General features: G+C 48.0%; 4 protein-coding genes and 1 pseudogene across 5 annotated transcripts; all 5 read right to left on the bottom strand.

Annotated features, from left to right (window-relative positions):
• Positions 1-5,599, bottom strand: ddx52 (DEAD (Asp-Glu-Ala-Asp) box polypeptide 52). The gene is made up of 15 exons (XM_047020851.1): positions 5,498-5,599; positions 5,017-5,254; positions 4,698-4,840; positions 4,311-4,496; positions 3,784-3,927; positions 3,478-3,589; positions 3,276-3,348; positions 2,975-3,178; positions 2,744-2,834; positions 2,428-2,550; positions 2,122-2,272; positions 1,923-1,998; positions 1,752-1,823; positions 375-665; positions 1-214 (listed from the first exon to the last, which is right to left on the bottom strand). The coding sequence occupies exons 1-15, from the start codon at positions 5,582-5,584 to the stop codon at positions 169-171; spliced, it is 2,037 nt and encodes a 678-aa protein (XP_046876807.1). The 5' UTR covers positions 5,585-5,599; the 3' UTR covers positions 1-168.
• Positions 5,600-5,856: 257 nt separating this feature from the next.
• Positions 5,857-15,920, bottom strand: heatr6 (HEAT repeat containing 6). 2 transcript variants are annotated; one of them, XM_047020248.1, is made up of 19 exons: positions 15,597-15,914; positions 15,400-15,507; positions 15,111-15,251; positions 14,845-14,960; positions 14,236-14,350; positions 14,048-14,149; positions 13,783-13,929; positions 13,066-13,325; positions 12,721-12,895; positions 12,252-12,458; positions 12,018-12,117; positions 11,345-11,856; positions 11,082-11,168; positions 8,324-8,458; positions 8,001-8,123; positions 7,766-7,890; positions 7,458-7,554; positions 7,093-7,213; positions 5,857-6,986 (listed from the first exon to the last, which is right to left on the bottom strand). In XM_047020248.1, exons 1-19 carry the CDS (start codon positions 15,900-15,902, stop codon positions 6,328-6,330), a joined length of 3,636 nt encoding a protein of 1,211 aa, XP_046876204.1. In that variant the 5' UTR covers positions 15,903-15,914; the 3' UTR covers positions 5,857-6,327. The 2 variants fall into 2 exon arrangements, with proteins under 2 accessions (XP_046876204.1, XP_046876203.1); XM_047020247.1 differs by having other exon boundaries at positions 5,859-6,986; positions 7,093-7,297; positions 15,597-15,920.
• Positions 15,921-16,235: 315 nt separating this feature from the next.
• Positions 16,236-18,756, bottom strand: dynll2b (dynein, light chain, LC8-type 2b). The gene is made up of 3 exons (XM_047020399.1): positions 18,571-18,756; positions 17,059-17,195; positions 16,236-16,918 (listed from the first exon to the last, which is right to left on the bottom strand). The coding sequence occupies exons 2-3, from the start codon at positions 17,188-17,190 to the stop codon at positions 16,781-16,783; spliced, it is 270 nt and encodes an 89-aa protein (XP_046876355.1). The 5' UTR covers positions 17,191-17,195; positions 18,571-18,756; the 3' UTR covers positions 16,236-16,780.
• Positions 18,757-19,467: 711 nt separating this feature from the next.
• Positions 19,468-22,397, bottom strand: LOC124467884 (annotated as a pseudogene).
• A 1,194-nt stretch (positions 22,398-23,591) lies between these two features.
• Positions 23,592-27,869, bottom strand: pigs (phosphatidylinositol glycan anchor biosynthesis, class S). The gene is made up of 12 exons (XM_047020849.1): positions 27,766-27,869; positions 26,999-27,138; positions 26,809-26,920; positions 26,504-26,593; positions 26,268-26,359; positions 25,912-26,152; positions 25,533-25,675; positions 25,321-25,435; positions 25,024-25,169; positions 24,807-24,907; positions 24,441-24,651; positions 23,592-24,318 (listed from the first exon to the last, which is right to left on the bottom strand). The coding sequence occupies exons 1-12, from the start codon at positions 27,782-27,784 to the stop codon at positions 24,040-24,042; spliced, it is 1,689 nt and encodes a 562-aa protein (XP_046876805.1). The 5' UTR covers positions 27,785-27,869; the 3' UTR covers positions 23,592-24,039.

Genomic DNA, 27,869 nt, shown 5'->3' with positions numbered 1-27,869 from the left:
AACAATTTACACCGATTTATTGAGTTCTTCATAAAAAGTCCAAGTGAAGTATATTAGAAAAGACTGCAACATTGGTTGCAAAGCAAACAGAACAGTGTCCTCATATACAAGTCAGTCTGTCTCGTCCTCTCATCTGCCCACGACTGGCACCATGCTAGGTCCATGCTCTCAAGCAGCTTGTCCATTCTCTGCCGTGGCTTTCTTCACCTTTTTCCTGTGAGGAAATGCAGAAAGTCTGTCTGTAAATTGCTTGAACAGCTATAACACAAACAATCACATTTCAAAATATTAGTCTTATTAAAAGTCTTTAATCATTTTTAGGGATACAGTGACCCAGACTGCTGCATCTCATGGTTCTAAGCTCTTAAACAAACCTCTTCTCCTTGACTCCAGCAGAGGGCGCCAGGCCGTTTTTCAGCTTTTTGCCGACTGGGTTTCCCCCTGCTCCTCCTCCACTCTTCTGCACTTTCTTTCCTTTTTTCTGTCCATCACCCTTCTTCTTGACTTTTTCTTCGCTTCTCTGCCCTCGTTTCTTCTGCAGGTGTCCTCCTTTCTTCGTTTGGGCCTTCTCTCCTTGTCTCTCTCCCTTCTTTAGGAGGAAGCTTGGCGTGGTGCGGATGGTGCTCCTCTTGGGAGGCCTCTTCTGCAGCTGACGCTTCACCTTACTGCACACACACGCACAAACATCACAACTGGTTAATAATACATGTGTAATCATGTTCAAACTAGGGCCGGCAAGCGTTTATTTGTATTTCTAATCACATTATTGTCCATAGTTAATCTTCAATTAGTCTAATTTCAGTCAATTTCATCAGTTCAACATTTTACGTACTGGGAAATAATTCAAGTTTTTAATACCTCACACAATGTAGTGTGTCCAACCTTTAAGAATGAACACAAACCAATGGACTGAAACAATCCAGGGACACACACAGGTGAAGCATTGACCAATGTGCTCAAATCACTTCTCATGGCAAACTCAAGCCCAAGAAACTATGCATCACAAAAAAAACAGCTCATAGTACAACAGGTAAAATGGTCGGCTAAATGAGTTCAATTACATCAGTATAGATCAAAGATCACTCGCACTTGCTCATTCTAGAAGGTCATTCGTAAGTACAGTTGTTGGATACAAACCAAATGATTTCACCAGGCTCCACAATGTTAATTGGCATGCCCACTGTAGCTACCCATCTAGCTGTTGCTGTTGAAAGCTTGCTGATGGTAGATTTGCAAATGGTTTCCCTCGCACACTATCAACCGTGTTTTTGGGCTAATGGTTCTTGCTGTAAAAGCTGTGTGCTTGGCCAGCAAATGGCACTTAAGACTACATGAAAGACTGGTAGATGTAGGACTAGGCGGTAACTCAATTTACATCGACAGTATCTGCAACTATAACTGTTCTTGTCAACAGATCCATCTGGCAGGGCTTTGTATTTGGCCCTGTCATTCCCAATACTCTTTTCCTGATCCATTGCTTGCTTGTTGCCATCCTAGTTAAAGTATTAGGGCCACACAACGCCCAACGTTTCGAGTTTATTCTCATAACTGGTGTGCTTTTAAAGCTAATTTGTCAACGTTCACAGCCCTAGTTTAAACCTGTATTATTAAAAATAACATTGTGACATTGTTTATGCTGACAATTTTGTTTTCCAGACAATCCAAAAATATATTTTACAGTATCTGCTCCTAGTTCCTCGACCATCACTTGGATAGAAGAGTGAACACAAGTGTTCCTGTCTAAAAGTCACCTGTGGATTTTCTTGAAGCCGACCATGTAGTCTGGTACAGGACAGCCGGCCTGCTTAATCACGTTGGCAATGCTTCAGGGAGGGAGGGAGGGAGAGACAGAGGGAGAAAATTAGAAAGGGAAAAAAGGAGCCGTCTGTGTTGACGGCGATTAAATCCCTCTTGTGCTGTACCTGCGCAACAGCGGCTTGTCATTCTCCGTGAAGAAGGTGACTGCCTTCCCTGTGTGGCCGGCCCTGCCCGTTCGCCCTGAGAGACGGAGGAGAGAGATGAGGAGAGGAGTATTGAGGGGTACACGTAGGTGTCATGGGTAATGTACACACACGGGAGCCCAAACTAGACCGGACGTTGAGGCCGTACAGAGGGACTAACCGATGCGGTGGATGTATTCCACGGCGCTGGTGGGGAAGTCGTAGTTCAGCACCAGGTTGACTCCCTTGAAGTCGATCCCTCTGGCCAGTAGGGCTGTGCAGATCAACACCCAGATCTTTCCTGAGCGGAAATTACTCACAACGTTCTCTCTCTGAGAGGGAGGAGAGCGAAGGAGAAAAATAAAGGAGAGAAAGAGAAAGAGATACAGACAAAAACAGAAGTATGAGAATACCACTTGGTAGTGAACGTTTTACAATGGTTCAACCCTAAACAGGTGTGCGGGCGTGGTCCTTCATGAGTGCGTACCTGCTGCTGTGTACGGTCGGCGTGTATGATGTCCACGTTGATGCCCTCGTACACCAGCTCGTGGAAGAGCTCTCGTGCTCGCTCTATCGACTGTACAAACACCAGCATGGGGGGCAGAAACCCCTGTTCCAAGAGCAAGAAGGAGAGAAAGAAAGTGGAAGAGCACGAAAAACAGAGGGAGAATGATGAAATGCTCCTTTTGCAACGTCACATCCTCTCATCAGCCTGTTGCGTAGAAAACATCGTTCCTCCAAGCTGAAGGAACTTTCTCCCCTCGCTCATGTTTCGGCTCCATCTTCTCCTTGGCGCTGCCTACCTTCTTGATGATGTCCCTCATGGCCAGTAGTTTTCCATTCTCTGTCCCCACAAAAAGAAGCTCCTGTTCTACCGTCTCCACCGCCGTGTTCCTGTAGGGAAACAAAATGGCCGAAAGGGGTGTTAATAACTCAACTTTTTTCAACTTGGTAGCCTTGAGGTCTTCTACTCCCAGAGCCTGAGTGCTTAACAAGCGGTAGTCCTGATAGGACGAGAGTCGTAAGTAGCGTACCTGTGCCCGATGTTGACCGAGACCAGGTTGTCGAGGTTGAGGCGGCACCACTGTTCCACGTCCGCGGCGCAGGTGGCGCTGTAGAGCGCCCGGCGGACACGGGGACCAGAGCAGGCCAGGAACACGGCCGCCAGCTGCTCCCTGAAGCCACTCTTGCCGTCCTCAAACAGCTTGTCGGACTCGTCCACCACCAGCCACTCCACACTGACACACACACATATGACTTCAAGGTGCAACAGCTTGCAAGGCGCTGAAGGACAGCTTGTTGGGACATACAAACATATTGGAGGTGGTTAATTACCTGCTAAGGTCCAGTGCTGGAGGATCTTGTTTCAGGAGGAAGACGACTCTGTTAGGAGTACTGACCAGGATATCTATGGAGAGAAGGAGGTAGGGAGTGAAGAAGGAGGTAGGGAGTGAAGAAGGAGGTAGGGAGTGAGGGAGACAGTGCGAAAGAGAAAGCCTGCGATAGTGTGCGAGTGTGGCGCGGTCTAATGGCGTACCATATTTCTTGCTGGACTGAGGTCCGTATTTCTTGGCGGCCATGGAAGCCTTGTCGATGATGTGGACCCTGAAGCCTGTCCCCTCCGACAGACGAACCAGCTCTCTGTGGGTCTAAATATAACGGTTAGTCAGTCGTACACCACCGACCGCCTAGCAACACAGGAGCTTCGCAGTGTTTGTGGATGTTTGTGTGTATGTCTGTGTTGGTGTGTCAGCGAGCATGTTTGTGTGTCAGCGAGCATAATTATGTGCGTGTACGTGCACGTCAGTTTTTTGGGTGTGTGCACCTGTGTTTGTGTGTGTACCTGGCTGGCCAGCTCTCTGGTGGGGGAGATGATGACAGCCCTAAAGCCCAGATTGGCTGGCTGCTGGAGGTGGGCCAGCAGGGGGAGACAGAAGGCCAGGGTCTTCCCTGAACCTGTAGGGGCGCACGCCAGGATCTCACGACCCTGAGACAAGCACACCGTCACAGTCAAGAAGCAGTGGTTTAAGCACAGGGGCCAAATGAGAAGAAAATGTGTGTCAGAAATCAATATTTGGATTATTTTACTTGATATTTAAGTTACAACAGAGGGTAAAGTTAGTCTAAACCAGTGGTTCTTCACCCCTGGTCCTCAGGGACCCCCTGTCCTGCATGTGTTAGATGTCCCCCTGCCCCATCAAATGAATGGGTGGAAAAGCCAAATAACCACCATTCATTTGAATCGGGTGTGTTCGATCAGGGAAACATCTTAAACATGCAGGACAGGGGGTCCGAGGCCCAGGGTGGAGAACCATGGTCTAAACAGACACAGTAAAGAGAGAGGATTGTGTCGTGTGTGTGTCTCCTCACATGCATCATCAGCGGTATGGCCTGCATCTGTATGGGTGTCGGGGAGGTGAGCCCCGCCTCTCGCAGGTTCTGAAGGACCCGCGGGCTCAGACGGTACTCCGACTGCAACTCCGCAAACGTGCACAGCGGGTCAGGCACGTCACTGCCGTGCACGTTGATCCGGTGTTGTGCACGTAAACGGTTCACCTGAGAGAGCAGACAGGACAGGTTGACTGTCAAACTCCGTTCGACTATAGGTGTGCAATCAGAGACAATGAGATAATGGCATTAGAGTATAAGATAACCCTACCATGACTGTGTCATGTGTGTGTGGATAAGTTATGAATGCATGAGTCTTTTATTAGATGTTATGTGTGTGTGTTCATATCGAGTGTGTATGCTGAGTACCTTCTCCTTGTGTAGCTGCTTCATTCTCTTGAGAGAGGTCTTCTCCTGCCCCTCCTTCTGAAGGTCTTTGGTATTCCTGTCCAGGGAGGAAGTCCAGCGGATTCCTTCACCTTCGCTCTCCCCAGACTGCCCATTGTTTTGATCTAGAGAAAACCAGCAAAGACAGACGAGCATGTGACGGCTCTGAGAATAAGCTTTGCCTCATTTTACCTCACTTGCTTTGGGGCTATCGCCTTTCTGTGCTCGCTGAGTCTGTCATTTACTTTTGTCCCTGCTTAACAATTCCATTCAAGAGTTAGCTGAAGCGACGACTGCTTACCTTCGGTTTCACCAAATCTGCCTTTCTTTTTCTTCTTCTTTGCAGTTGTCTGTTCAACACGCAGTTTTCTTTTTCCACTGACGGATGTTTCCTCGTCGTCTCCCTGTTCGTCATCTTCTCCTTCCTTCTCTTCTTCTACAGCCCTGCTTTGGCTGCCTAGGTTAGTAACCCCCGTTCCAAAAAAGTCGATCCCAGAGAGAATATCCGAGGACCCATCTTTGCCTTGTGGTCTCACAACCTTATTTAAATACAAACAGAGAAAACATTCAAACTTCAACTTAATTTTCATCTAAATTCGGTATAATCGACAATAACAAACTACTTGTCACGGTAGCAGTACTACATGTTAGTAGTAGCTCTGGCTAGCTACATTTTAGCTAGCTAGATACATGCTTCAGGACATTACCTTCTCAACGGTCGGTTTCTGACCATACCAATACAACACAATTAGATCAATAAATACAGTCCGATTGTATATTACCTTAAATCGTTCTGCATCTTTCCCAAACCTCTTAAAATCGAATTTTGCCCCTGCTCCCAGCTTCCGAAACAAGTCAAAGGCGTCCATTGAAATGGCGTGGGGCAAGTAAAGGCATGACGAGTCAAACTTCTGAAAAGTAGATCAAATGACTTCTCGTCATTTGATTAAGCAGCCTTTCCACCTACACCATCCACAAGGGGTCACCAAAAGGCAATCTTGTCGCTCTGCAGAATCAGGATCCGGTTTATTGCCAAGTTTGCCAAGTATTAACACAAACAATGAATTTCTTTGGTGGGTTGGTGCATATAATAAAGACAACAAAGCATAAATTTCGTTATAAAAAAAGTGACAGTGGAATTGCCTTTTCAAGCAAGTAAAACAACAGTGAAACTCACAGAATTGGTCAAAGTAAAAATAATTAGGCTTTATATGTTTACTTTCAAGTAGCTTATTTATTATTTTAGGCCGCAGGTTCAAATCTCGCTCTGCCGCTTTGGATGAAAGCATCTGCTGAACAATTAAGTAAACTCAGACACAACATCACAGGTCAGTAAAAATGGGATTTAATAAAATCGATATATATTTTTTTATATAAAGTCATTTATTTCAGGGAGGTTTCGGAAGGTTGATTGTTGTGTAGATGCATTAATATAAAACAATTAAGAATCCCTGATTGTTAAGTATAGATATGATCTCTGGGAAAAGAATAATTAAGAAGGCCGATGCTCTTCCAGTCTCTTTTTAGGGCACCGTAACATCAAGTAGTCTATTTTCCCTCGGTTCTGCTCTATTCTGGTGGGGTCAGGCTGGTGTCACAGCCTGATAGGAGGTCAAACAGTGGGAGTAAACTGAGCCACGGTGGGAGTGCCGTGGGACCCCTCTAGCTCCTCGCAGCTCCGCAGCACGTCCTCCAGGAACGCCACCACCATCTCTGCCCCCCTCGCCGCCTCATCCATTCCCAGGCCTTCCCCTCCCTCTGCCTCCACACATGCCCCCCTCAGTCTGTCTCGTGTCTTCTGTACAGCTGTGACCCTCTCCTGGGGGTTGGAACTGTCCCCCTCCTCCCCATCCCTCTCTCCCCCTTTTCCTCCTTCCCTCCCCGGTCCTCCGCTTCCTTCCCCCTCTCCTCGAAGATACTTGATCAGGTGCTCTCTGATGCCTTTCCCCTCCTCCCCGGCCAGCGACGCCCCCAGGGCGGGCATGTCCTGTGCTTGGCTGAGGGAGAGGAGGTGGGTGAGGGCTTTGGCGAGTGTGTGTCGGAGGCTGGCGCAGTAGCGGTATTCCAGGAAGTTGTGCGTGTCCTCGCTGTTCTCCAGGGCCGTGGCCAGGGCACTCCACACGCGGCCGAAGCGCTCCACGTCGCCGTAGCTACTGCGCCGGGCGGGGACGGAGAGGGCGGCGGCAGACTTGATTCGCACCTTAAAGTTCTTACAGGAAGAGACGACAGAGCAGAGGGCCGAGAACGCGTCGCTGGACCATTCGGCGGAGTCTATTGAGAGGAAGGGAAAAGAGAGGAGAATGTTTGAGGCGCTTCAAAACATACAGTGTACAAGGTTGTCAATTACAGTACACGCTGTGTGTGTGTGTCAAACTACCAAGGGGGAGGGCAGGGTTTTGAAAGGCGTTCCCCAGGGCATAGCAGGCGTTCCATCGGACTTTCATGGTGGCCTCGGATTGGACGGTTTGGACAAGCGCTCGGACGGCCTCCTCGAGGGGCTGTTGGAACACGGGGCGGGTAAGCTGACCATAACGCAGGAAGTGGAGCAGATTCCCCAACGCTCTCACGGCATTGGACTTCACCTGGGATAGAGGAGAGAAGCTCCCGTGTCAAAGGTGGACCACTGCTTCACAAGGTGCATTTGGGAAAACGGTAAAATGACCTGTGGTAAGGTTTGGGAGGTGTTTTGTTGACAATTGTTGCCATGTTTCGAGTGGCGATGTGCTCGGTGGAAGTCCTTACCCTGTCCTTGTCGGCCGAGGCTCGAGCGGCTGACTTCAACATCTTCAGCAGCAGCATGTCAGACAACTCCTCCTGGAAGTCTTCACCCACACACTCCCTGACAGAGGGGGGGAGAGAGAGAGAGAGAGATAGAAAGAGAGGAAACAGTTGGAAAGAGAGAGGGAACAGTTGGATGGGGCAAGGGAGAGTAGCAGGCAGGCAAAAAGGGAAAGGAAGAGAGACGCGACAAATATGTAGACCGTGCAGACCCCCCCCCCCCCCCCCCCCCCCCCCCCCCTTGATAGACGAAAGAAAGACGGCGTTCTCACATGTTGACGATAAGCGTGTCCGTGAGGTTGCCTAGCGACCAGGCTGCCTTGGCGCGGACGTTGGCTGATCGGTCGTCCAGCGCCATCAGGATTGTGTTCGCCGTGTCTGCCACAAACATCACATCCTGCAGAGACGACACCATCGGTAACGGCAATTGCGCCTTGCGTGACACACGTCAATAGAACAGTGGAGTGAGGAGGCGAGGGGGGTTGTGGGTAGTGTAGTCATCAGTACCTCTCTCAGACAGGGGAACAGGATGTAGACTCCCAGGGCCCTGACAGCGGCAGCCTTCACCAGAGAGTTGTCACTGTAGGTCAGGCCCAGCAACACCGTGATGCACATCACTTGGCTCTTATCCTACACACATACACGCAAGCCAAATAGTCAAAACACAAAAAGCGGCGTGGCTCAATTTCGGGTTTTTCCGCAGACAGGAGATGGTTGGAGGGGAAAAGAAAAAGAGTTAGAGCTTCGCGAGAAGGAGAGAAAGACCACAGGGGAGGATCGGACGGGAGAGAACCAGAGGACGGGGAAGGGCTGGAGCGGGGGAGACTCACAGGCAGCTGGGCGAAGGCCTGCGGGAGGATGGAGGAGAGGGTGTCACAGGCGCTGGTCTGCAGGGTGGGGTGCTGCTCACTCTGCAGAGCCCTGTTCAGCGGCCCGCTCAACACCTCCAGCCAGAACTGCACCACCTGCCGAGTTTCCCGTCACACACACACACACACACGTTACACATGCTGGCGTGTTGCACCCGCGTGACATATTCATGCTACACCCGCCATGACGTGTTGATGTCACACCTGCATGACGCGTTCGAATGGTACTTTGTGCACTACTACTAAATTTACATTTAGTCATTTAGCAGACGCTCTTATCCAGAGCGACTTACAGTAAGTACAGGGACATTCCCCCCCAAAGTAAATAGGGTGAAGTGACACAATGACCAAGGACACAATGTAATTTGGCACAGCCGGGAATCGATCTGGCAACATTCAGATTACTAGTCCGATTCCCTACCTGCTCAGCTATCTGACTCCCTACAGAGGTCGCCAACCTGTCGATCGCGATCGACGTGTCGATCTCGGAGACTTTCCCTGTCGATCTCCAAAATAATTTCAGAAATACTGATCTCCGACTAATTCATGAACGCGGAGGATTCTTAAACTGAACGCGCGTTCTCTTGTACCTGGATTTGCATATTGGCCTGTGCGTGTTGCAAAGCAATTCACCGACAAAATAAATGGGCGTTTTTTCCCGAAGACGACCTTTGAGAGACCTGCTATCCCAGGATACCTGTGGGCGTGGTTGCCGTTGGTTTGTTTATTTACCCGGCCGTGTTGTCCACATAGTGTTAGCAAGCATGGCAGAGGCACCACGAAAGAGGGCGAAAAACTACAGTTTCCATCATGAATGGGAGGAGGAATTCATCTTTACCTTGGTAAAAGACAAGAGTGTGTGTATGTTGTGCCACCAGCCACAGGCACTGTCTAAGCGAGGGAATTTGGAGCGGCACCACAACACTAACCATCCGAAATTCAAAGACTGCTATCCACCAAAGAGCGCAATCCGCGCCAAAAAAGTTCAGGAGCTGAAAGTGGAGTTGAAGGCTCAACAGTTGCTTTTCTCACAACCTACGTCTCAAAGTAAGGCTGCAACTGATCAACAGGTGTTGGAGGACTTGTCACTCTGTGAATATTTTTCACTGCAGTTTGATGAATCGCTGGATGTAATGGACACGGCTCAGCTTGTTGTATTTGTCAGAATGGCTTTCCGGGACTTTACAACAAAGGAGGACTTCCTCACTCTTCTCCAATTAAAAGAGAGAACGAGAGGTGAGGATATTTACAACGTTTTTAAAAGCTATGTCCGTGAAAAGAACATCCCCATTCAGAAACTGGTGGCAATCACTACCGATGGGGCACCGGCAATGTGCGGTGTGCACGCTGGTTTTATAGCACTGTGCCGTAATGATCCGGATTTCCCCGACTTCATGAAGTATCACTGTGTGATTCATCAGCAAGCCTTGGCTGGGAAAGTTGTGGACTTTTCTCATGTCATGTCACTGGTGGTCAAAGTGGTAAACTCGATTCGAGCAAAAGCGCTTCAGCATCGCTTATTCAAGGCGTTATTGGATGAGCTCGATTCGGCGTATGGAGACCTGCTTCTGCATGCTGATGTCAGGTGGTTGAGTCGCGGAAAAGTGCTGCAGCGATTTGTTGACTTGCTGCCTGTGATTAAGACGTTTCTGTCGAAAAGGAACGAGGAGCACGAGGAACTTTCAACGGATGCGTGGCTACTGGACCTGGGGTTTCTGACGGACCTAACCGGAAAACTGAACTCGCTCAACCACGAACTCCAGGGAAAAGACCGGCACCTCCTCCACATGATCAGCGCAGTGAATGCGTTCAAGGCCAAACTCTGTGTCTGGACCACGAATCTGAGGAAAGGGACGCTGACACACTTTACAAACCTGGAAAAAATGTCACAGTCCATCAAAGACTCTTCTGACTTTCACCCTGAGCAGTACTGTGTGCACCTGGACAAACTGGCAGCGGAGTTCAGTCGACGTTTTGGTGAGTTAGAAATCATGAAGGATATTGCTGCATTTCTTTCAAACCCATTCCTGCCTATTAATACAGAGGAGGTTGCAGACCAATTCGAGAAAGCATTTGCTTTGCCAAGTGGAGTGGACATGGAGATGCTTGATTTGCAAAATGACATTGAGCTGAAAGCCAGGTCAAGGGACAGTGACTTTTGGGGACTTGTCAGCCGAGAGAAGTTTCCTCTCCTCAGTGCATGTGCACTAAAAGTGAGTGCCTACTTTGGATCGACCTACCTCTGTGAAATGGCATTTTCACAGATGAAAATCACCAAATCCAAGTACAGGAGCCGGCTTACTGACAGACACCTCACAGACTGCCTCAGACTGGCTGTCTCTGCTTATGAGCCAAACTACAAGGCACTCACAGACATGTGTTCAGTCACAGCCATCACACTGACTTGTCACATGAGAAATTTGTCAGTGTTGTGTTGTAACTTCAGTTTATAAATAAAACCGTTCATATCCAGCCTGCTCATTGCAAAAGTGTTTTTTCTTGTTCATATTGTTCACAAAGTGTTTGATTTCATTCAATTACAATAAGGCCAAATATAAAGTTAAGTTGTAAGTTCAGTCTGGAGTCTGTTCTGTCTCTCAACGCCTCAATAGGTAGATCTTCGGGTCACCAAGGCAAAGGTCGGTGATCTTTGGCCTAAAAAGGTTGGTGACCACTGCCCTACTACATCATGTGATGTGCGATGCGCAGACTAGCGTACCTGGCTGAGGGGGACCCTGGCAGTCTCTGGAACGCTGCTCTCGGCTCTGTACTGCTGTATTATACCTGTCCCCAACTCTTCCAGCAACTAGAGAGAGGAAGGGAGAGAGGGGGAGAAGTAGAAATGGATGTTTGGCCTTTTCATTTGGATGATCCTTTTTATCACTGCATACACAAGAGACAGACAGGGGCTGATGAGAGAGAGACAGAGAGAGACAGAAAGAGAGAGCAGAGACAGCAAGAGAGAGAAAAGGGGAGAGTTACCTTTGCTCCGTGCAGCTGTATGGAAGGGTCCGTCTCTCGGAGGCAGCTAGCGCTCACCTGGCCCAGCTCACACAGACTCCCCTGGGCCAGAGGGAAGTACCCTCTCACCAGGTGGGCCAGAACCTGCAAGGCTTCTAGACGTAAGGGGAAGGGCTCCAGACTGGTAGGCCCGCCCCCTCCGGCTGCCTCGCCGTCCGATTGGTCCTCTCGGGGCTGAGTGACCAGCGACATGCACAGCTGCAGCAGCCAGGGCGGCCCGCTCCTCCCCCCCTCTCCCTCCTCCGTAGGGGTGCGCGAGGCCGGGGGAGAGGCGTGGGTGCCGCGGTGCGAGGGGGAGGAGGGCGCGTCTCTCTGCCTCCAGCTCAGGGCCGTGTCCTGGGGGGTGTGCGAGCCCGTGGTGGAGGTGCTGCCGCCCCCTGGCTGTCTGAGGAGGAGCTGCACCTCAGGGAGAGGGGCCTGGGCGGACAGCAGGGCCCCGTACAGGGTCAGGACGGACACGCGCACGTTCACGTCTACGGCGGGAGGAAAGAAGAAGACGCGCAAACACACACTTGGTTACTATAAACCTGGTCGGCACTACAAGTGTTTAAGAAAACAACGCCCCACCACACACACACACATCCTGAGAAACACCCACATGTACACACCCACACATTCACACACAAACACAGACCTCGGTGGCGTATGTAGGGGCGAATCTGTCTCCAGAGGGGACTGAGTAGGCCGGGTCGGAGGCGGTTGTAGGGGGCGTTGGACACCAGGTGGGCCAGACTCTACAGCAGAGCAGAGACCTGTCAGTGCGCTGGGACGTGTGTGTGTGTGTGCACGTCAAATATCTATAGTGCTACTAGCAATATCCGTCATCCAGCGAGGGATAGCGGATGGTCCTTGGACCCGCGGGTGTTACCTTGATGACCTGTGTGAGGGTGTGGGCGGAGGCCTCGGCCAGCAGGGCCAGGCTCAGGGAGCGGTGCAGCTCCCTGATGGCCGCGGCCAGGGAGAAGGAGAAGGGGGTGAACGCCGTGCGGGGAGGCGCCGTGTCCTCCGCCACCCCCAGCAGCTGGCGGGAGCCGTCCAGCAGGGCCGAGAGCACCTGGAGGGCACAGGCACGCACCTGGGGGGAGGGTGGGTGACGAGTTGACACATTGGAGCATGGGTCTTCGTGTTTGACCGCGTCAATATGTGAATTGTGCATGTCCTGTGTGTGTGTGTGTGTGTGTGTGTGTGCGCGCACGTAAACACCTATACATATACTATGTGAGTAAAGAGCAAATATTGCATACGTGTTGATACCCCTGGGTTTTTGTATCCATGTGTGCGAAAAGGGCACATGCTGCATGTGTGTATCTACTGTGTGTGTGTGTGTGTGTGTGTACCTTGGGGGAGGGGTCCTTGAGTATGATGGTGAGGAGAGTGAGAGGGGGGTGTCCTCCGATGGGGGCGTCGGGTATGAAGGAGGACCAGTAGCCATAGAGGGTCCTCTTCTCCACCCCCTTCACCACCACCAGCAGGCAGTGCAGCGCCCCCTGTCTGACGCGACAGTGGTACAACCTGACACGCAAACACACAGCGTCAGAGGGCTTCCTTCAGGACATCGTGACAGCAAGAGCCTGAGCAGAACAGCTAGCAAGAGAAGGAATGAGAAACCGAGAGAGTGAGAGAGACGTATAGAGAGAGAGACAGAAAGAGAGAGGGAGACCCCCACACACACACACGGGTACCTCAGCTTGTTCTGTGCGCCTCCCTCAGGGTCCGAGAACTCAGAGTCCGAGCTGCTTTTCCTCCAGGAGGGGTAGAGAGACGGAGAAGCCGCTGGGCCTTTAGACCAGGCCTCTCCTCCTGCTCCTCCTCCTCCTCCCCCGCCCTTCACGCCTCCTCCTTTCAAAAGCGCAGGCTCTCTCTCTCGCTCGTCCTCCTCGCCGTCGTCCCCTCGCTTCTCGTCCGTCTTCTTCCCCTTCCCCCGGCTCTTCTTCTTCTTGTTCTGTGGAGAGATGAGGAGACACACAGAGAGAGAGAGAGAGAGAGAGAGAGAGAGAGAGAGAGAGAGAGAGAGAGAGAGAGAGAGAGAGAGAGAGAGAGAGAGAGAGAGAGAGAGAGAGAGAGAGAAAGAGACAGAAAGTGGAGGGACGAAGAGGCAGAAAAAAGAAAGACAGCAAGAGAGAAAGAGATAAAGAGGAGAAGAAAGAAAAAGTGAGTGCCACTCAGTTCTCTCTCATTTCGGCCGACCAAAAATTACAAGAAATTACAGGCCGAAAATGACATCCAAATTACATGAAGCGCTACAGCTTGATTAGCAATCTCTGACCATCTTTAAATCCTAACTGTGATCCGTGTTCTGCTCCGACGGCTAATCGGCACGTATTGTACTCGGGGAGATGACTAATACAGTGGATGTTTCAGGTGAGGGACTTATGAGGGAGCAAGGCTGCGGGACTTACCCCAGAGGCCTTGCCCTGTGCAGGGGGGTCGGGTGCCGGTTCGGGAGGCTTAGGGGCCGATGGAGCCTCATACTGGGGGAGGGTGGCAGGGTACAGCACGGACGGCCACTCCACACACATACCCGGGGCCCCCTGGAACATGAGCCTCTGACAGACACACACACACAATCATGACAAGGCTTTGATACACACACAGCAGTGTGAGCGACCGCATTAACATATGGACTTTCTACTTGCAAACTTGCTTGTTGCACAGGGACTGTACCTTGAGTGCAGCCAACAGAGAACCTAAGTCTCCCCCTGGTCCAAACTTCCACTTCCCCCCAGAGAGAAGACACTGGAGGCCCTTCAATGCCCCCTGGATAACCTACAAGGAGGGAGGGAGGGATTACTGAGTGCGACAGAGACATGAATTTAGATGCTGCATTTGTGTGTGTGTGTGTGTGTGTGTACCGTGCAATACAGCAGTTCATCACTGGTGGAGGATTTGAGGGACTGCAGTGTCTCCAGGAACACTCTGAAGCACACACTCTTGTACTTCTCATCTAGGGATTGCTGGCCAGGAATACTACACACACACACACACACACACACACGTATTAGGGGTGTAACAATATATCGGGGAACAATATATCATAATACAAAACTTTACAATATGTATCGTAGAGTTATGGCAATATTTTCACAACATGCCATCCGTTTGATCCTATTGGTTGAGCTGCCAGCGTGCGACCTACTCTGCACCTGCGTCATGCTTGCCTTCACAGAAATCGCATGAACTGAGTTAACTAAATTGTATGTACAACAAAGAAAATGATTCAATGTTTTGGAAATAAATCTGAGAATTTAATTTCAGTTTCATTTAAAATGTTGTTCAAAATTTCGTGGTACGTATTGTATCGCACACCCAGTATCATGATACGTATTATATTGTGAGCTGAATGTATCGTTACACCCTTAATAAGTAGAGCTGGTTATCTTCAGAAACTATTTCAGGTTGAGACGATCTCACGACACACACTACTGAACTATCCTAAAAAGTATGAGATTGTGAATTCCTACCCCAGACAAAGGTTGGCCATACAGGTCAGAGCAGCACGCCGTAACTCCATGTCTGGCTGGGTGGGGGCGCTGTACAGCATCAACACTCGCGTCTCACCCAGTAACTCACTCAAGTGCTGCAAAAAAGGGAAAACAACAGTTATAGTTATAGCTTCCAGTGTGTCCTTGATTGCAAGCCGACATCTCCAATTGCATTGGATGGCGTTTTATACACGTTTGATACTCAGCCCATTAGAACGTATGCTAATTGCACCGTATAAATCTACCTTGTGGCATTTATGTCCATTCCCATACACCAGAGTGGAGAGTGCCAGAAGCACATCGGAATGGGTCCATGAGCTGCAGGCACTTAAGGCACGCAAGGTATAGCACACCAACAATTCCAGCGTGTGCTCATCCACTATCACCTGGAGAACAGAGAACAAGACTGAGAATAGGTTGAACCGTCATAGCACCATGCCCAGAGACAAACGTCCAAGAATAGTATTGTCAGTCTTGACCGCAGATTCTGGAGCTATCGACATGATAATGCAGTAATCTACAGTGTGGGCGTACCTGCAGCTGGTTGAGTAGATGATGAATGAGTTGGCAGAGTTTAATGACTAGATGTTCTTGACTGAGTGGCACTAGACGACTGGCATGAACGAGCAAAGCGCAAACATCCTAAAGAGGAAAACAAGATTGATTTGTATACGTACCGTAGCTTGCAAAATGATACTACGTGGCACGGTCACTTCATGACTGGTACCTACCTCAGGTCGTATATAGGTGTGCGGACTAAAGTTGTTATTGTAGTTTTCTGAAATTAGTTGATCAAAGAGCAAGTTGAGTTCGGTTTTGAGACTGGCTGGGTCTCCAGATCGTAACAAGCGGAACTTAGAGGCACACCGGGCAAACTGTACCCCAGCATCTGACACGGAACCAAGTTCTGTTTCCTTGGCAAGCGGAATGAACGGAGCAGCATCTGGAGATAAACTAACAGGCGGTGTGTCGTTAACTTTAAGGTTGCAAGATCCTGGTCGCACAGGACCCGGTGACAACGTTGCTTTAGTCGCCATCTTAGTCTACTTAAATGCAGTCACTACTATGGTAACTCACATCAACATCCGGGGTCAAACGGAGGTTATTTCCTCTTCTGCGCAATGGTCGTCGCTCTCTACCACTCATCAGATCGTTTATTTAATTATAACTTCGTTGTGTGATTTTTTAGGGCCTATGGCATTTTTGAACAGCGTGGTGCGATATTAGAACAAAATTATTTGGACTGATGGTGCCCTTTCCTTCACATTCTCATGAAAAGAAAGATACATTATATTATGGATGGATGGTGCCAATTATCTGACAAATATTACACAGCCAAGAGACATTAACTTTAAAGACAGGAGGCAATATTACTTTGAAATAAAGTATTCTACTCTTTATTAATAATGTTTAAGCAACAGTCAAAGCATTTTGTACAACATCTTTAATAACATTAAATCAAACAGAAAATAAAAAAAGCATAATAAACAAAAATATCCTGTTGCTGAGTCATCTTAGGCAACTCCATGACAAGCATGTTTATCATACTGCAACATATACACATGAAGTAATGTACACGGTCCATGCATCAGTGCACAGCCAGGTCTTAAGAATAATCTAGAACATTTGTAGAGTATGAGTTAGTCTGTGTTTGAGCTAGTGTGTGGATGCAATTGTTGGGGGCAAGGCGTTTGTTTGTGTATTGTGTGTGTATGTGTATACACGTGTGTGAGCGAGTAAGTAAGAATGACCTCAGCCATCTGTGTATCACAGTCCAGTTGAAGAGCGAAGCCCCTTTCACTGTCGGTGGTAATGTGGTTCAGGGGAGTCACAATAAGGGGTAAATAAGGTAAGGGGGAAGGGGGGGGGGGGTAGGTTAGGCTATCTGGGGTGGGGGTGGGGGGGTGGGGGGGGCTCAGCCAGACTTGAAGAGCAGTATGGCTACTTGGCCCAGGTAGAAGTAGATGAAGTGCTTGGTCTCGTGCGTCACATAGCTGCCGAAGTTCCTTCCCACAATGCAATGCCATGTTGGGTTGTACTTCTTATCAAACTCCTATGGAGAGAGGGTTGGGGTTAGGGAGGGGCAGGTGGGAACAAAACAAAACGTGTTAATCTTGACTCTTAAGTATGAATCTTAAACGCGTGAATCTCAAGTCGGGCAACATCTAGACCCCATGCAAAACCCCAGGTTACCTTTTTGATGTAGGCAGCGATGTCTTTCTCGATGTTGTACTTCTCCATGGCCTGGGTAGCACAGTCCACCGCGTCCTGTTGCATGTCCTCTGACATGTCTGCGTTCTTTATCACTGCCTTCCTGTCAGTCATGATGGCTGAGAACAGACATACACAAATTTGAACTCCAAGCAAGGCCTGATTAAAGCGGTCACATACTGCAGTGTCCAGACTGTCAGCTTCTACTTCAGTCCCTTGTAAATCACATGTGGTTTCACTGAATTACTGTGATAAACCAAAACATGTCTCTGGTGTTGGTGCTGTGTCTCATAGGCATTGGTCTCCATTGCAGGGAATGTAGAAGAGTCAGCAGCCACAACCCTCCCAAAAAACTCTAACAAATGGTGACCCCCATGTTGCTTCATGTGGGAGGGCTGCTGGCAAATTGCAGAACCAGTAACAACAACACACCACAGGACACAAGACGAGAGGTTGAAGTAGTTTGAGCAGTGTTGTTCTAATTCCTGACTTTCTCATTCCTGATCTCTGCAGTCTGCAGCTCTAAGCCAAACAGCTCAGTTATCCATCTCCTGCCAACCAACACTTTATCACCTTGCTCTGACAGAGAGCAATCTGGCCTCTGTCCATGATGAACAGCAATCCCAGGCTGAATAAGATGCAAGAGGAATACCGCATTAATTCATGCAATTAGGTTGAATCCATAATCTATAGACACCAACTGATATCCAATTACAAGAACAAACTGTATTGGACTGGTTTTCAACTCGTGGAATGGCAACATGGACGTCGATGATGTCCAAATGGCCTACTCTGTGACTAAACCAAAAAGGCTTCACTAGGCTTTGCCTTTGGAACAGCAATAAACTAAAATAATCCACAAACCTTTATGTCTATAACATGAATCACAAACTACGCACAAAGCACAGTGTGATCAGCCTTAGGAGGCAGTGATCTGACTAGGTGATCACCTGTCTCCCCTATACAACACCTGTAGTCCTGAAAATCACCTGCGTTTATCTATGTTGCCGGCAGTGACGTTCGAGTTAATAAGAATAACTTTCTGCGGTTAAAATGTTACTCATCAGATTTTTTTTATGATGACAGCGGAATTAATTTCGTCTCTGTCCTTGAAGACAGGCTGTGCTTCGAGAGCGCAGTTAAAAATGGATTCAGCAACGTTGTAGCCTATCTACATTGAAACATCTGCTAGGTGTTGAATGACCGCGCGGCGACACTTCCTAATCACCCAATTCTGTTAACGATATTTCTGGGCATTGCTTTTGCAATTGTAACCTACACTATCATTGTAATGACTAACTACATCTTACGTGTTTGTCATGGCTTATATTTAGAAATAGACTGCATAGGCATAGTCTGGACATTACACATACACACCGAGTAGAACAGTGACTGGAGTTCCGATTGCGCACATCTTAGAACTTGAACGCAGGAGATGCTGCTAATGCATCTTCCATGATTATGACAGACTGACATTAGAAAATGGTAGCTCACCTGTTTATTGTCTGACTTCGATTTTGTACTACAAATGACTTTATTCACTCAAATAACTCTTCCCGTTTTTTTTTAAACCAAAGTTCTGCGTGTGTGTGTATCCTCTACGCTACGAATGATAGACCACTGTTTGTCGCTCATATGCGGTTACTTGCCACGTTCTTACTTGGTCCGCCCCCCGCATTGCACCGACTCTCTTATTGGCTCGATCACGACTTCCACCCGGTCGCTACAAGCGTTTTCCACTAGCATGCCATTGCCTGCATCTTATTTCCACCCACAATGCTGTGCAGCTCCGCTGGGAAGCTGATTGATGCTAAACTCAAACTGCTTCGTCTTACTATGCATCCGACTGGCTGCTGAATGATGATTGTTTGATCTTTGTGACTCTTGATTATATGCACAGCAAAGGTATATCACTGATGAATAAAGTGGCGTAGAGAACGGTGCGATCCATGAAGCCTTGTGTTAGTGTGCGTTAAATATCTGGTTTTCTGGTTGAGATGGTGAAATCAGTCCCACTAAATTTAGAATTATACAGGTTTTTTATCACTGACCAATCCAAGTCTTTGGGGGACAACACCTAATGATAGCTGACTTGCGTGGTAATACATTATCAGTAGGAGTGGATCATTTGAATCAAGCAAGGCCTTTTAATGATTGTACAACATTTAAGTAAATACATGTGTCATTCTTCAGGTAAACCTAAGTTATGTGATATGATTTGATAACCTTGTCTGATGCTGAACTATGTTCTATTTCTAAAATGTAGTAAAATGTGGTAATTAGAGTAAAACACTGGCACAAATAAGTGAATACAATGAAAGAATTCATACTGCTGTGCAAATGGGTATTTATTTAGGAGAGGCACAAACACTGCAAACCATGTGAGTATGTGAACTAAAACTGAACTCGCAAACCATCATTACGACATCTCACCCTCTGGTGCCTTCCTTCCCTCCCTCCCACCATCCATGTTAGAATTCCCCTCGTTAACCCTCGTTACCACTCCTTAGGCGCGCGGGTCCATCCTGTGCCTCGGAGCACGCCCCCTTGCTTTTGCTCCAGACTTTGCTCCACTTTTTTATAATTATGAAAAGAAGATATATCAGACAAAAAGAAAAGATGGCCGATCAAGATCCCGTCGGGGAGCAAATCTGAGGTTCTACCAAAATGAAAGCAAATGAAAAAGGAATTTGGTATGTTTGAGTGCCAATTAGATTAGTTATTTTAACTTAATGATTCCAGTTTGGTTGGTAGGGGACAGGGTTGGGGGGGCTGGCCCAGAGGGTTGGGATCTTCTCCCTGTAAAATGCTCCCACGCTCCTGCTCCATGTATCCATCCTTAAACCTAATCCTGAATCCTGATCCACTGATCCGGCTCCGGGATGGGGAGACAGTGAGCCCAATCCAAACCTTCAGAATACCAGCAGAACCAAACAGAAGGAGGCAACAAGTTAGAATCACACCCACGCAAAAGAAGGAGCTTTTGCTGTGTACAAATGCATGCTTCAAAGAGTGATCAACTAGGTGCCATAGAATAGATTACTTTAGAGAAAAAGGACACCAAACTATCATCAGCTCCTAGTGAAAATACAATGCTGAAAACTAAAAAGTGGACTCCAGTTTTCCTAATATGACTTTTCCTGTTTCCTGTGTTTCCATCCCATCCTGCTCCTCTGAATTCTACAGAAAGACACACGAGAAGGTGAAAGTACAACAGTTCACACAAGTAAACACTCCCAGAAAAACAACAGGTATCCTCCCTCCCCGAAAAACCATTCACAAACCCATCCCTGCCGAACAACATGCGTTAGCACAAGACCAGACAACGATGGAAGCACCGAGGCTGCTTGTCCCATTTCCACTGGGTTCAAACGAGGAGAGAGAGGGGAGAGTTACCAGTCAGAATGACACAGCAGTGTTTGTAGAGATGAGTTAGAGGGTGAAACGCGGGGTGATGGAAAGGGGAGTGAGGAGAGGGGAGGAGAGGGGGTTATGGGAAAGAAAGGGGGTGGGAGGGACAACAACAAAAGTTCGACAAACAGGGTGAGAGGAAAGAGAAGACGAATCAGGAGGATGAACTGGAAGAGTAATACAGCTGACGGCCCACCAGGGGGCAGAGTGAGTCACAGCTGACGTCAAACTGATCAGTGAGTGGGAAGTCTCAGACCACACAGGGCTAGAGGAGGCCAGATCCTGGGTCTGGATAGGTGCTGTAAGCATCTCGGAGAAGAGCTGGTTGAGGGCCTAGGTGCGTGAGCGAGAGTAGTTTGGGGAACCTCGAGTTCGGCGCGGCAAGTAACTCCGGGACCGGCTGTTGCTGTGACTGCGGGAGTGCGAGTGGCCATAGCTAGGGCTACGGGGCCCGTCCACCTTCACACGGATGTAGGCTGTCTCTCCCTAGATGCACACGGAGACACACAAACAGCTACTATTTAAGAAACAAACCCAAAGCACTGAATTTCTACACACAAGCCGCTTCCGAATAGAAGAAAAGCACTTACGGGGTCAGTTATATTTTCCCTTCCCTAATTCATCCACTTCTCCCCCACCCTCGCAGTATGACTTTCCAAGACTTACCCTGGTAAACCTTCCAAATTCCATAGCTATTTCCTTGTGTGCAGCCATTATCCCATATCCGTCACCCAAACCTTCTTCATGAGAGCTTCATGAGAACTTAGTGTTATCCAACTTGCGGACGGCGTAGGTCATGTCTTCCTTGAGTACAAACTCCACCACGCCGGTGCCATCACGGACCACGTCAGCGTACATACATCACCTGCCTCTTGCATGTAGTTCTTCAGGTCCTGCCATTATCCACTGGGTGGGAGGCCTAGGGTGTGGGAGCACACACAATAGATACAACTGTTGACCTACATACTGTACGACTGGCAACGCAACAATACGAGTGACTCACTCACTAACCTGAGACAATGATCCTGTACTCGGAGCGGCGTGAGGGTGGGCCATACCTTCCCCGTGGAGCTCCAATACCTCCGCCACCTCCTCTCCCACCCCCACGCCCGCTTCGTGGAAACTCCACACGCAGGCGATAGCCATCATAGTCGTAGCTGTCACGACCACAGACAGCGCCCTCTGCATCCCTTATTAAAACAAACAGTCGACATAAGTTGGTAAAACACGGTTTGTAACGTACAAGGCCAAAGCAGGGACATTAAGCACTCAATAAAAACAACGGCCCATAAACGTTTTGACAAGTAGTAGTTATATCCCCCAACCAAAGTTATTTGAAAGGTACTACCCTTGCTAATTCGTAAAAGAATGTGCCCAGAGCCCCATGAATGTCATAGCGAATGTGTACAGTATGCTTGCTAAGGGCTGGTGAAGCCCAGACAGTACAGGCTGTTTAGCTAACTACCATTCATACTAAACAACGCCACGAGGATCTTCAAATTCAACAAAGGCAAACGGCGGTCCTTCTCTTCGGTTTTTCAGATCAATGTCGCGTATGGCCCCGTATTTATAGAAAACATCTTCGACATCCTTGGTACGAATATCTGGGGGAAAGTTGCCCACGTAAATCCGACAGTCGTTATTACCCGCTGGGCCTTGAATGACTCCTCCAGACATTCCTCCGAATCGATCACAAATAAGAAATTTCACTGCAAAGGTGTGTACGAACAAATCAACAAACCTAGATGATGGCCGATTTTAAGATATTAAACGGTCACCAATATCACTGTTAACCATCCAAACACAATTATCTTCTAAAATTTGGGGTGTGAAAACTGTCCGGTACACTTCAGTCCATTAACTAAGTTGGAAAACCGGCCAGCTTCCGTTCTGAAAACAAGGCGGCGGACGTTAAGGTCAAGGTGCGCTTCAAAACATCATGCAAAATGTAGAACGCGAATTTTCTAATTGTTTTCCGAAAGCAGCGTATTGCTGTCCGTGCATTTACTAAATAATAGGTAGGGGAGACCGGGGTTGGTTGGCACACTTTTCACTGACTGCCATATTTCTCTGGCATAATTTATGATAGAATATTCTAACCAGCAGCAAATGAAACGTTATGGTCTAAGCCATAATTAAATACGTTTACAAGTACACAAATATTTGTTTTAAATGTGGTGATTTGAGATTTAAATCATGTTGTGCATTTGTGCCAACCAGCCCCATCACGGGGTTGGTTGGCACACAATATGGGGTTGGTTGGCACAATGTTAAAATGCTATAGTTACACAAAATGAAGCAAGCAATAGAAACAATTTGAACATTTAATAAAAGAGTGTAACCAATTAATCATTCTATAACATGTTTTATGCAATTTATTAGAAGGAATGTATGTATTAAACCTAAACCTATGCCTAATCCTCAGAATCAGGCAAAAAGACTGAAGAACGGAATGTTGACAACAACATTCTTATTAGACAACATTTAAAAGGGATAATAACCCCAACAGTAGCCTAACAGTAGCCCTCTTAGTAGCCCCTCTCCCCCATCAAACTTATAATACATGTTTTAGCACTTTTTGATTAAATTCCTATATCTTCAAAATCACTGTGCCAACCAACCCCGCTCAAATTTAACCCAATTTTGTGATTAAATTATGTTGGCTATCTACCATCACTCATCACAAACTTTCAAATTTTAAATGAAAATGTAGCTGATTCCTATGTCTATTAACTACATGTAACATGTTTTAAATATCTTTAGCTGACACAGTTTTATAATAAATTCAGTCCACAGACCACTTTTTTACTTTTGATACTATAAAAGTGAAATGTTACCCTCACCAAAACAGTTTGTGATTTTCAGATGTTTTAACATAGTAGATGAGTGCAGGTCGAGAAAACAAACATTTTGATGTTACAATTTTGTTTCTGTGACCTTCAAAACGACCCAAAAATGCTGTGTGCCAACCAACCCCTGTAGCCAACCAACCCCGGTCTCCCCTACTTAACATCAAGACTATATCACGACAGTCTTAGAGCTAAGTGTATAAGGGTATCGAACCACACTGTCACTAGAATAAAGAATACATTTACGAAAAAATATACTTGTATTGTTCTTTAATTTCACATAGTCTAAAACAAGGTAAAAAAGCACCCCCTATGTATCTTTCAATATGTCAGACAACATTTCTTCATTAAATAAGATCCCTTTTAACAGTAGTACAGTGCATCCATCATTGGTATTTTCTATAATGGTATTAACAAATAGAAAGGAGATGGGCTTGGAAGTGTAGAAACTTAATTTGTCAGTGCCATCCTGATGCTAGTTTTTATACTTGTGACTTTAGAGTGCAGTGGGACCACATCAGAAGTACAATCGTATGAAGCCAAGGCCATTGAGGTTTCCATTCATCCACGTAGTACGATGAGTTTCAAGCCTCCTTAACTTCATCCTGGCTACATTCCTGTAGATTAGCTGACCGGTGTCACAGTGGTCTGTGAACTAAGGCCATAGGCCGTTTGGGTATCCATGCCTGTGTACGCATGTGTCTCAGTCTTTCTTCGCCTGTTTGTCCTTGCGCCTCTGTCTGATCTCAGAGGCGATCTTGAGCAAGGACAGCAAGATGGGGACACACATGGGCAGGAATAAGGGGATGTAGATGGCAAACTTCTGGTCATCTGGAAAATAGAGGAGGTGGAGGAGGGAGGGGTCGAAGAAGGCTCTCTCCGATGCCAAGATGGCCTCCTTGCTGTACTGCAGGGCGAAGCCAAGGTTCCCCATCTCCAACTCAGCCACAGCCAACTGCAGGGACGTGACAGCACTCGACACCTGGGTGACATGGACAACAATAGGTATTGTGTCACTTCGAAAACCATAGAAAAACCTTCTTGAAGCCTATCGCTTTTCCTTTAGATTAGATGTCAAATGTACTGTAACACACAAACACACACCTGCTGGGCAATGTTGTCGTTGATGACGATATTGCCAATCTGGTCAAGAAGCTGTGCCAATGAGGTGATGGTGGTCGTTGCTGTGGCAACGTTTTCCACACTACGACTCCACATAAGGCGGTCCAGCTCCCAGTCTGCCAATCCTGCACTGCCACACGGTTCAACCAGGAAGCCAGGGGGAGGGGCAGAGGATTGCACCCCCAGCATTAGTCTGACAGAGAGAGAGAGAGGAAGGTTACACACACAAAAAAAACAAACAAGCACACAATAATATCTACACCGACACTCACAGGCATTTGCATTTACAAACAGATAAATATATCTACTTCCACACACACACACACACTCGTATGTTTTTCGACTGACCGAAGCTGTGCAAGGAAGACTCCCATGACCCTGGCCATGTCTATGCTGACATCAACAGGAAACTCAGCCCCAGGCCCATAGCGGTCGTTGACGTTATACACCTACAGAGAGAAAAATGGGATGAGAAGGAGTTTGTCCTACAAAACAAAGCGATGACGAGATTGCCCATGGTGGCAAGCTGTTGCAGCCGCCCCGTAAGAAGGTGGCAGCGTCTCACCATGATGCCACCCCAGCGTGGAGAATGGAATGCGTTGGAAGGCACTTCCTGTTTCCTGTGCCCATGGATGTAGAGGGGGGAGTGGTGGGCATCAGGCACGTACAGCAGGAAGTTCAACACCGGGTAGGAGGAAGCGGCACTGGAGCCTGGACACAGAAAAACACCTACCTCGCTATCTTTACGACGTCACCTCAATGTCCACATGCATAACCTTGCACATAGGCTATTTCTCCCAAACGATAAGCTGTTCGCGGTTGGGGCCGTGTATATTTACGTGCGCGCGTGTGCGCTTCTCACCCAGTCTGGCCTCCACAGGGTTAATAACGTGTGCAAGGCTCTCAGCGTTGAGCGTGTAGGCATTAAAGCTGCCGTCAAAGCGAGGGTTGACCCCCAGCACTGCGTAGTACAGGATCTATGGCACACAGATGAGAAGGGACCCGGTTACATATTTGACAGCCACACAGATGTGGTTGATCAGCAAGTCCGACGAGATATGGAGATGGGACCACCTGAGAGTCGATGCTGAAGTTGGCGACAGGGGCTAGTTTTGTGAGCAAGGGCTGGATGTAGTTCTGTACAGCTCCCTCGATGTCCCAGTGGAGGCGGTGTGACTTTGGATCCGGGTTTAGCAGGCTGAAGGTTATCTCATATCCTGGAGTTAGACACGGAGGGTAAAATATATAAAAGGGGGATAAGAATGAAAGAGAGGAAAGGAAGTAGTAAGGTAGAACATATCCAGGCCTGGCCTGAAAGGAAACTACTGGAAGTGGTCTGGCTAGAAACCGACTCAAGGGGGGAAAATGTGCTAATCTCATGTGAACTAATGGCACAGTACCATGGACATTTCTCATCTCAAGTGGGTCAAATGTGACGGTCTCGTGAACTGACCTGGACTGGACTTGAAGGCTCTCATGCTGTCTACCAGACTCTCCCTGCTGACTTTGCCGAGGCGGACTCGGTCGCTGACGGCCACGGCGATGTCAGTGTGGCTGAACGACATCATGTGCAGCACCTGGGTGACCTGCGGCTCCAGGGCAGCCAGCACCTCCTTGAGAGTCACGCCCCCTCTCGGAGCGCTGCTCGTTCGCAGCACGGCGGTCCTCCTCCGGCCCACGTACACGCTCACGCCCTGACAGGGACACACACCCATGGCATGAACACGCGGACGCTGTCTTCCCCCCCCCCCCCCCCCCCCCCCCCTTCCGTTTTGTATACGCTTGCGAAGGCTAACGTCTCGTCCTCACCTCTGGAAGTAGCGAGGAGGATTCGGGGATCACGTGCACCACCACGGAACCACACGGGCTCTCACTGAGCGTGTGCAGAGCGACGTCAGCCTCTAAAGGAGGGAACAGAGAGAGACACAGAGAGATATAGAGCCATCAGATGCTTGTTTCCTTTTGTCATATCTGCATGGTTTTGCTTGAGGGAGCTGTTAGGGCTGGGGGGCTGAGTTTGACAACTGAGGCTGAGGAGGCCTGACCTGCAGCAGTAGGCTGGTTAAGAGCATCCTCTTCCATGATGGTAGCTGTTCGGTACTTTGTCTCATACTTGTACCTCAGAGAAGTATTTTCTATAGGGAGAACAAGACATGTGGAAGAGAGGAGACATTATACACATATACCGATAACATGCTCCTCCGTTCTTGCTTAGATGGCGCAAAAGGAAGAAGAGAAACATTTGGTCGAAGTTAGAGGATGTGAAATGGAAACCTAAGTAGCTATTTAAATTGAATCAAGTTTTGCGTGCTTGCTGATCAATCAAAAACACCAAGTACGTTACCCTTACCGTCCACTGTGTGTTCCTCATCTCGTGTTTGTGTTAATGGAACCTTTTTCCCTTGTTCTGGGGTCAGGGTTCCACGGGAGAACACAACTTCTACATCGACATTCAACTGAAGCTAAAGAACAAGAGGTGGAAGTTAGACAGAGGTTATACAGAATAGCAATGTATGCGAACACATAATTACACAACATACCTGCAGCTGGGCCAACTCGTTGATCTGGTGCACAGGCAGCCAGGCACGGTAAGTTTCGGTGGTGCGCCACCAAAGAGGGACTCCCACTACAATCACAACGGCTGCGATGGCCAGTGCTGCGTACCGACCCCGCTGTCGTTCTGCGCCAGACAGAGAAATACTCAGCCAGGGACTCAATGGGTACCAAAGCGATATCAGAAGAACAAACACACATAACACCACACTATCCTCAAAACAGTTAACAACCACATAATGATACACTACACACTGCACCAGGCAACAGCACGCAAACAATTTAACAGCAGGTCCAAGGATGTAGGCTAGGCCTTTGTTGCTTATTTTCCTGTTCAAACATCGTGTCGCAAATATGTTTAACAGATTGAATTACGACTTTTTATAGTGCAGTATGCAATGCATTTGTCTCAAACAGACCAAGACAAATGCCATGGACATCAATCCAACGATCATTCCTTCCATCAGCATCACTGTGTAGCATGGTCAGGTATCTTGTTGGGCACAGTATCTGCTAAGTTACTGGCTATAGCATTTTTCTCTGGATAACATAAGAAAAATCAAGGTCTAGGGCACTGTGCTTAGCCAGCTAACATTTGTAGCTAGCGCGTGTCAAACTAGCTAGCGACCAAACCTAGCATTTATGGCATATTGTGGGACAATGAACAAAACGACGGCACATCTTTCTTCCAGAAATGTTATTATTCTGAAAATGGTTTGCATTTATGAGGAAACATTACACAAATCTCACTCACCCACTTCCATGGTAGTCATTTTTCCCTCATACGAGGCGTGGCTGGAGCATACGGAAGAGAATTCTCCAATCAAAGTAAGGTGCACCCCCTTCCACCAATACCCA

This window comes from Hypomesus transpacificus, chromosome 5, assembly GCF_021917145.1.
Source record: "Hypomesus transpacificus isolate Combined female chromosome 5, fHypTra1, whole genome shotgun sequence".
Taxonomy (NCBI): Eukaryota; Metazoa; Chordata; class Actinopteri; order Osmeriformes; family Osmeridae; genus Hypomesus; species Hypomesus transpacificus.
This window is presented reverse-complemented; position numbering and strand designations above follow the sequence as displayed.

Excerpts from the sequence above, each read along its gene's own strand:
- dynll2b (XM_047020399.1), bottom strand. The coding sequence starts at position 17,190 with ATGACTGACAGGAAGGCAGTGATAAAGAACGCAGACATGTCAGAGGAC. Across the intron at positions 16,919-17,058 it reads TCGCTGCCTACATCAAAAAG|GAGTTTGATAAGAAGTACAA; the intron begins GTAACCTGGGGT and ends CTCTCTCCATAG.
- heatr6 (XM_047020247.1), bottom strand. The coding sequence starts at position 15,902 with ATGGCGACTAAAGCAACGTTGTCACCGGGTCCTGTGCGACCAGGATCT. Across the intron at positions 15,508-15,596 it reads ACACCTATATACGACCTGAG|GATGTTTGCGCTTTGCTCGT; the intron begins GTAGGTACCAGT and ends TTTCCTCTTTAG. Across the intron at positions 12,896-13,065 it reads GGCGCACAGAACAAGCTGAG|GTTGTACCACTGTCGCGTCA; the intron begins GTACCCGTGTGT and ends TTTGCGTGTCAG.
- pigs (XM_047020849.1), bottom strand. Across the intron at positions 26,921-26,998 it reads ACGAGTTGGCCCAGCTGCAG|CTTCAGTTGAATGTCGATGT; the intron begins GTATGTTGTGTA and ends CTTGTTCTTTAG. Across the intron at positions 26,153-26,267 it reads CCTCCTCGCTACTTCCAGAG|GGCGTGAGCGTGTACGTGGG; the intron begins GTGAGGACGAGA and ends TGTCCCTGTCAG.
- ddx52 (XM_047020851.1), bottom strand. The coding sequence starts at position 5,584 with ATGGACGCCTTTGACTTGTTTCGGAAGCTGGGAGCAGGGGCAAAATTC. Across the intron at positions 3,349-3,477 it reads TCAGTCCAGCAAGAAATATG|ATATCCTGGTCAGTACTCCT; the intron begins GTACGCCATTAG and ends TTCTCTCCATAG. Across the intron at positions 3,179-3,275 it reads CCAGCACTGGACCTTAGCAG|TGTGGAGTGGCTGGTGGTGG; the intron begins GTAATTAACCAC and ends TGTGTGTGTCAG.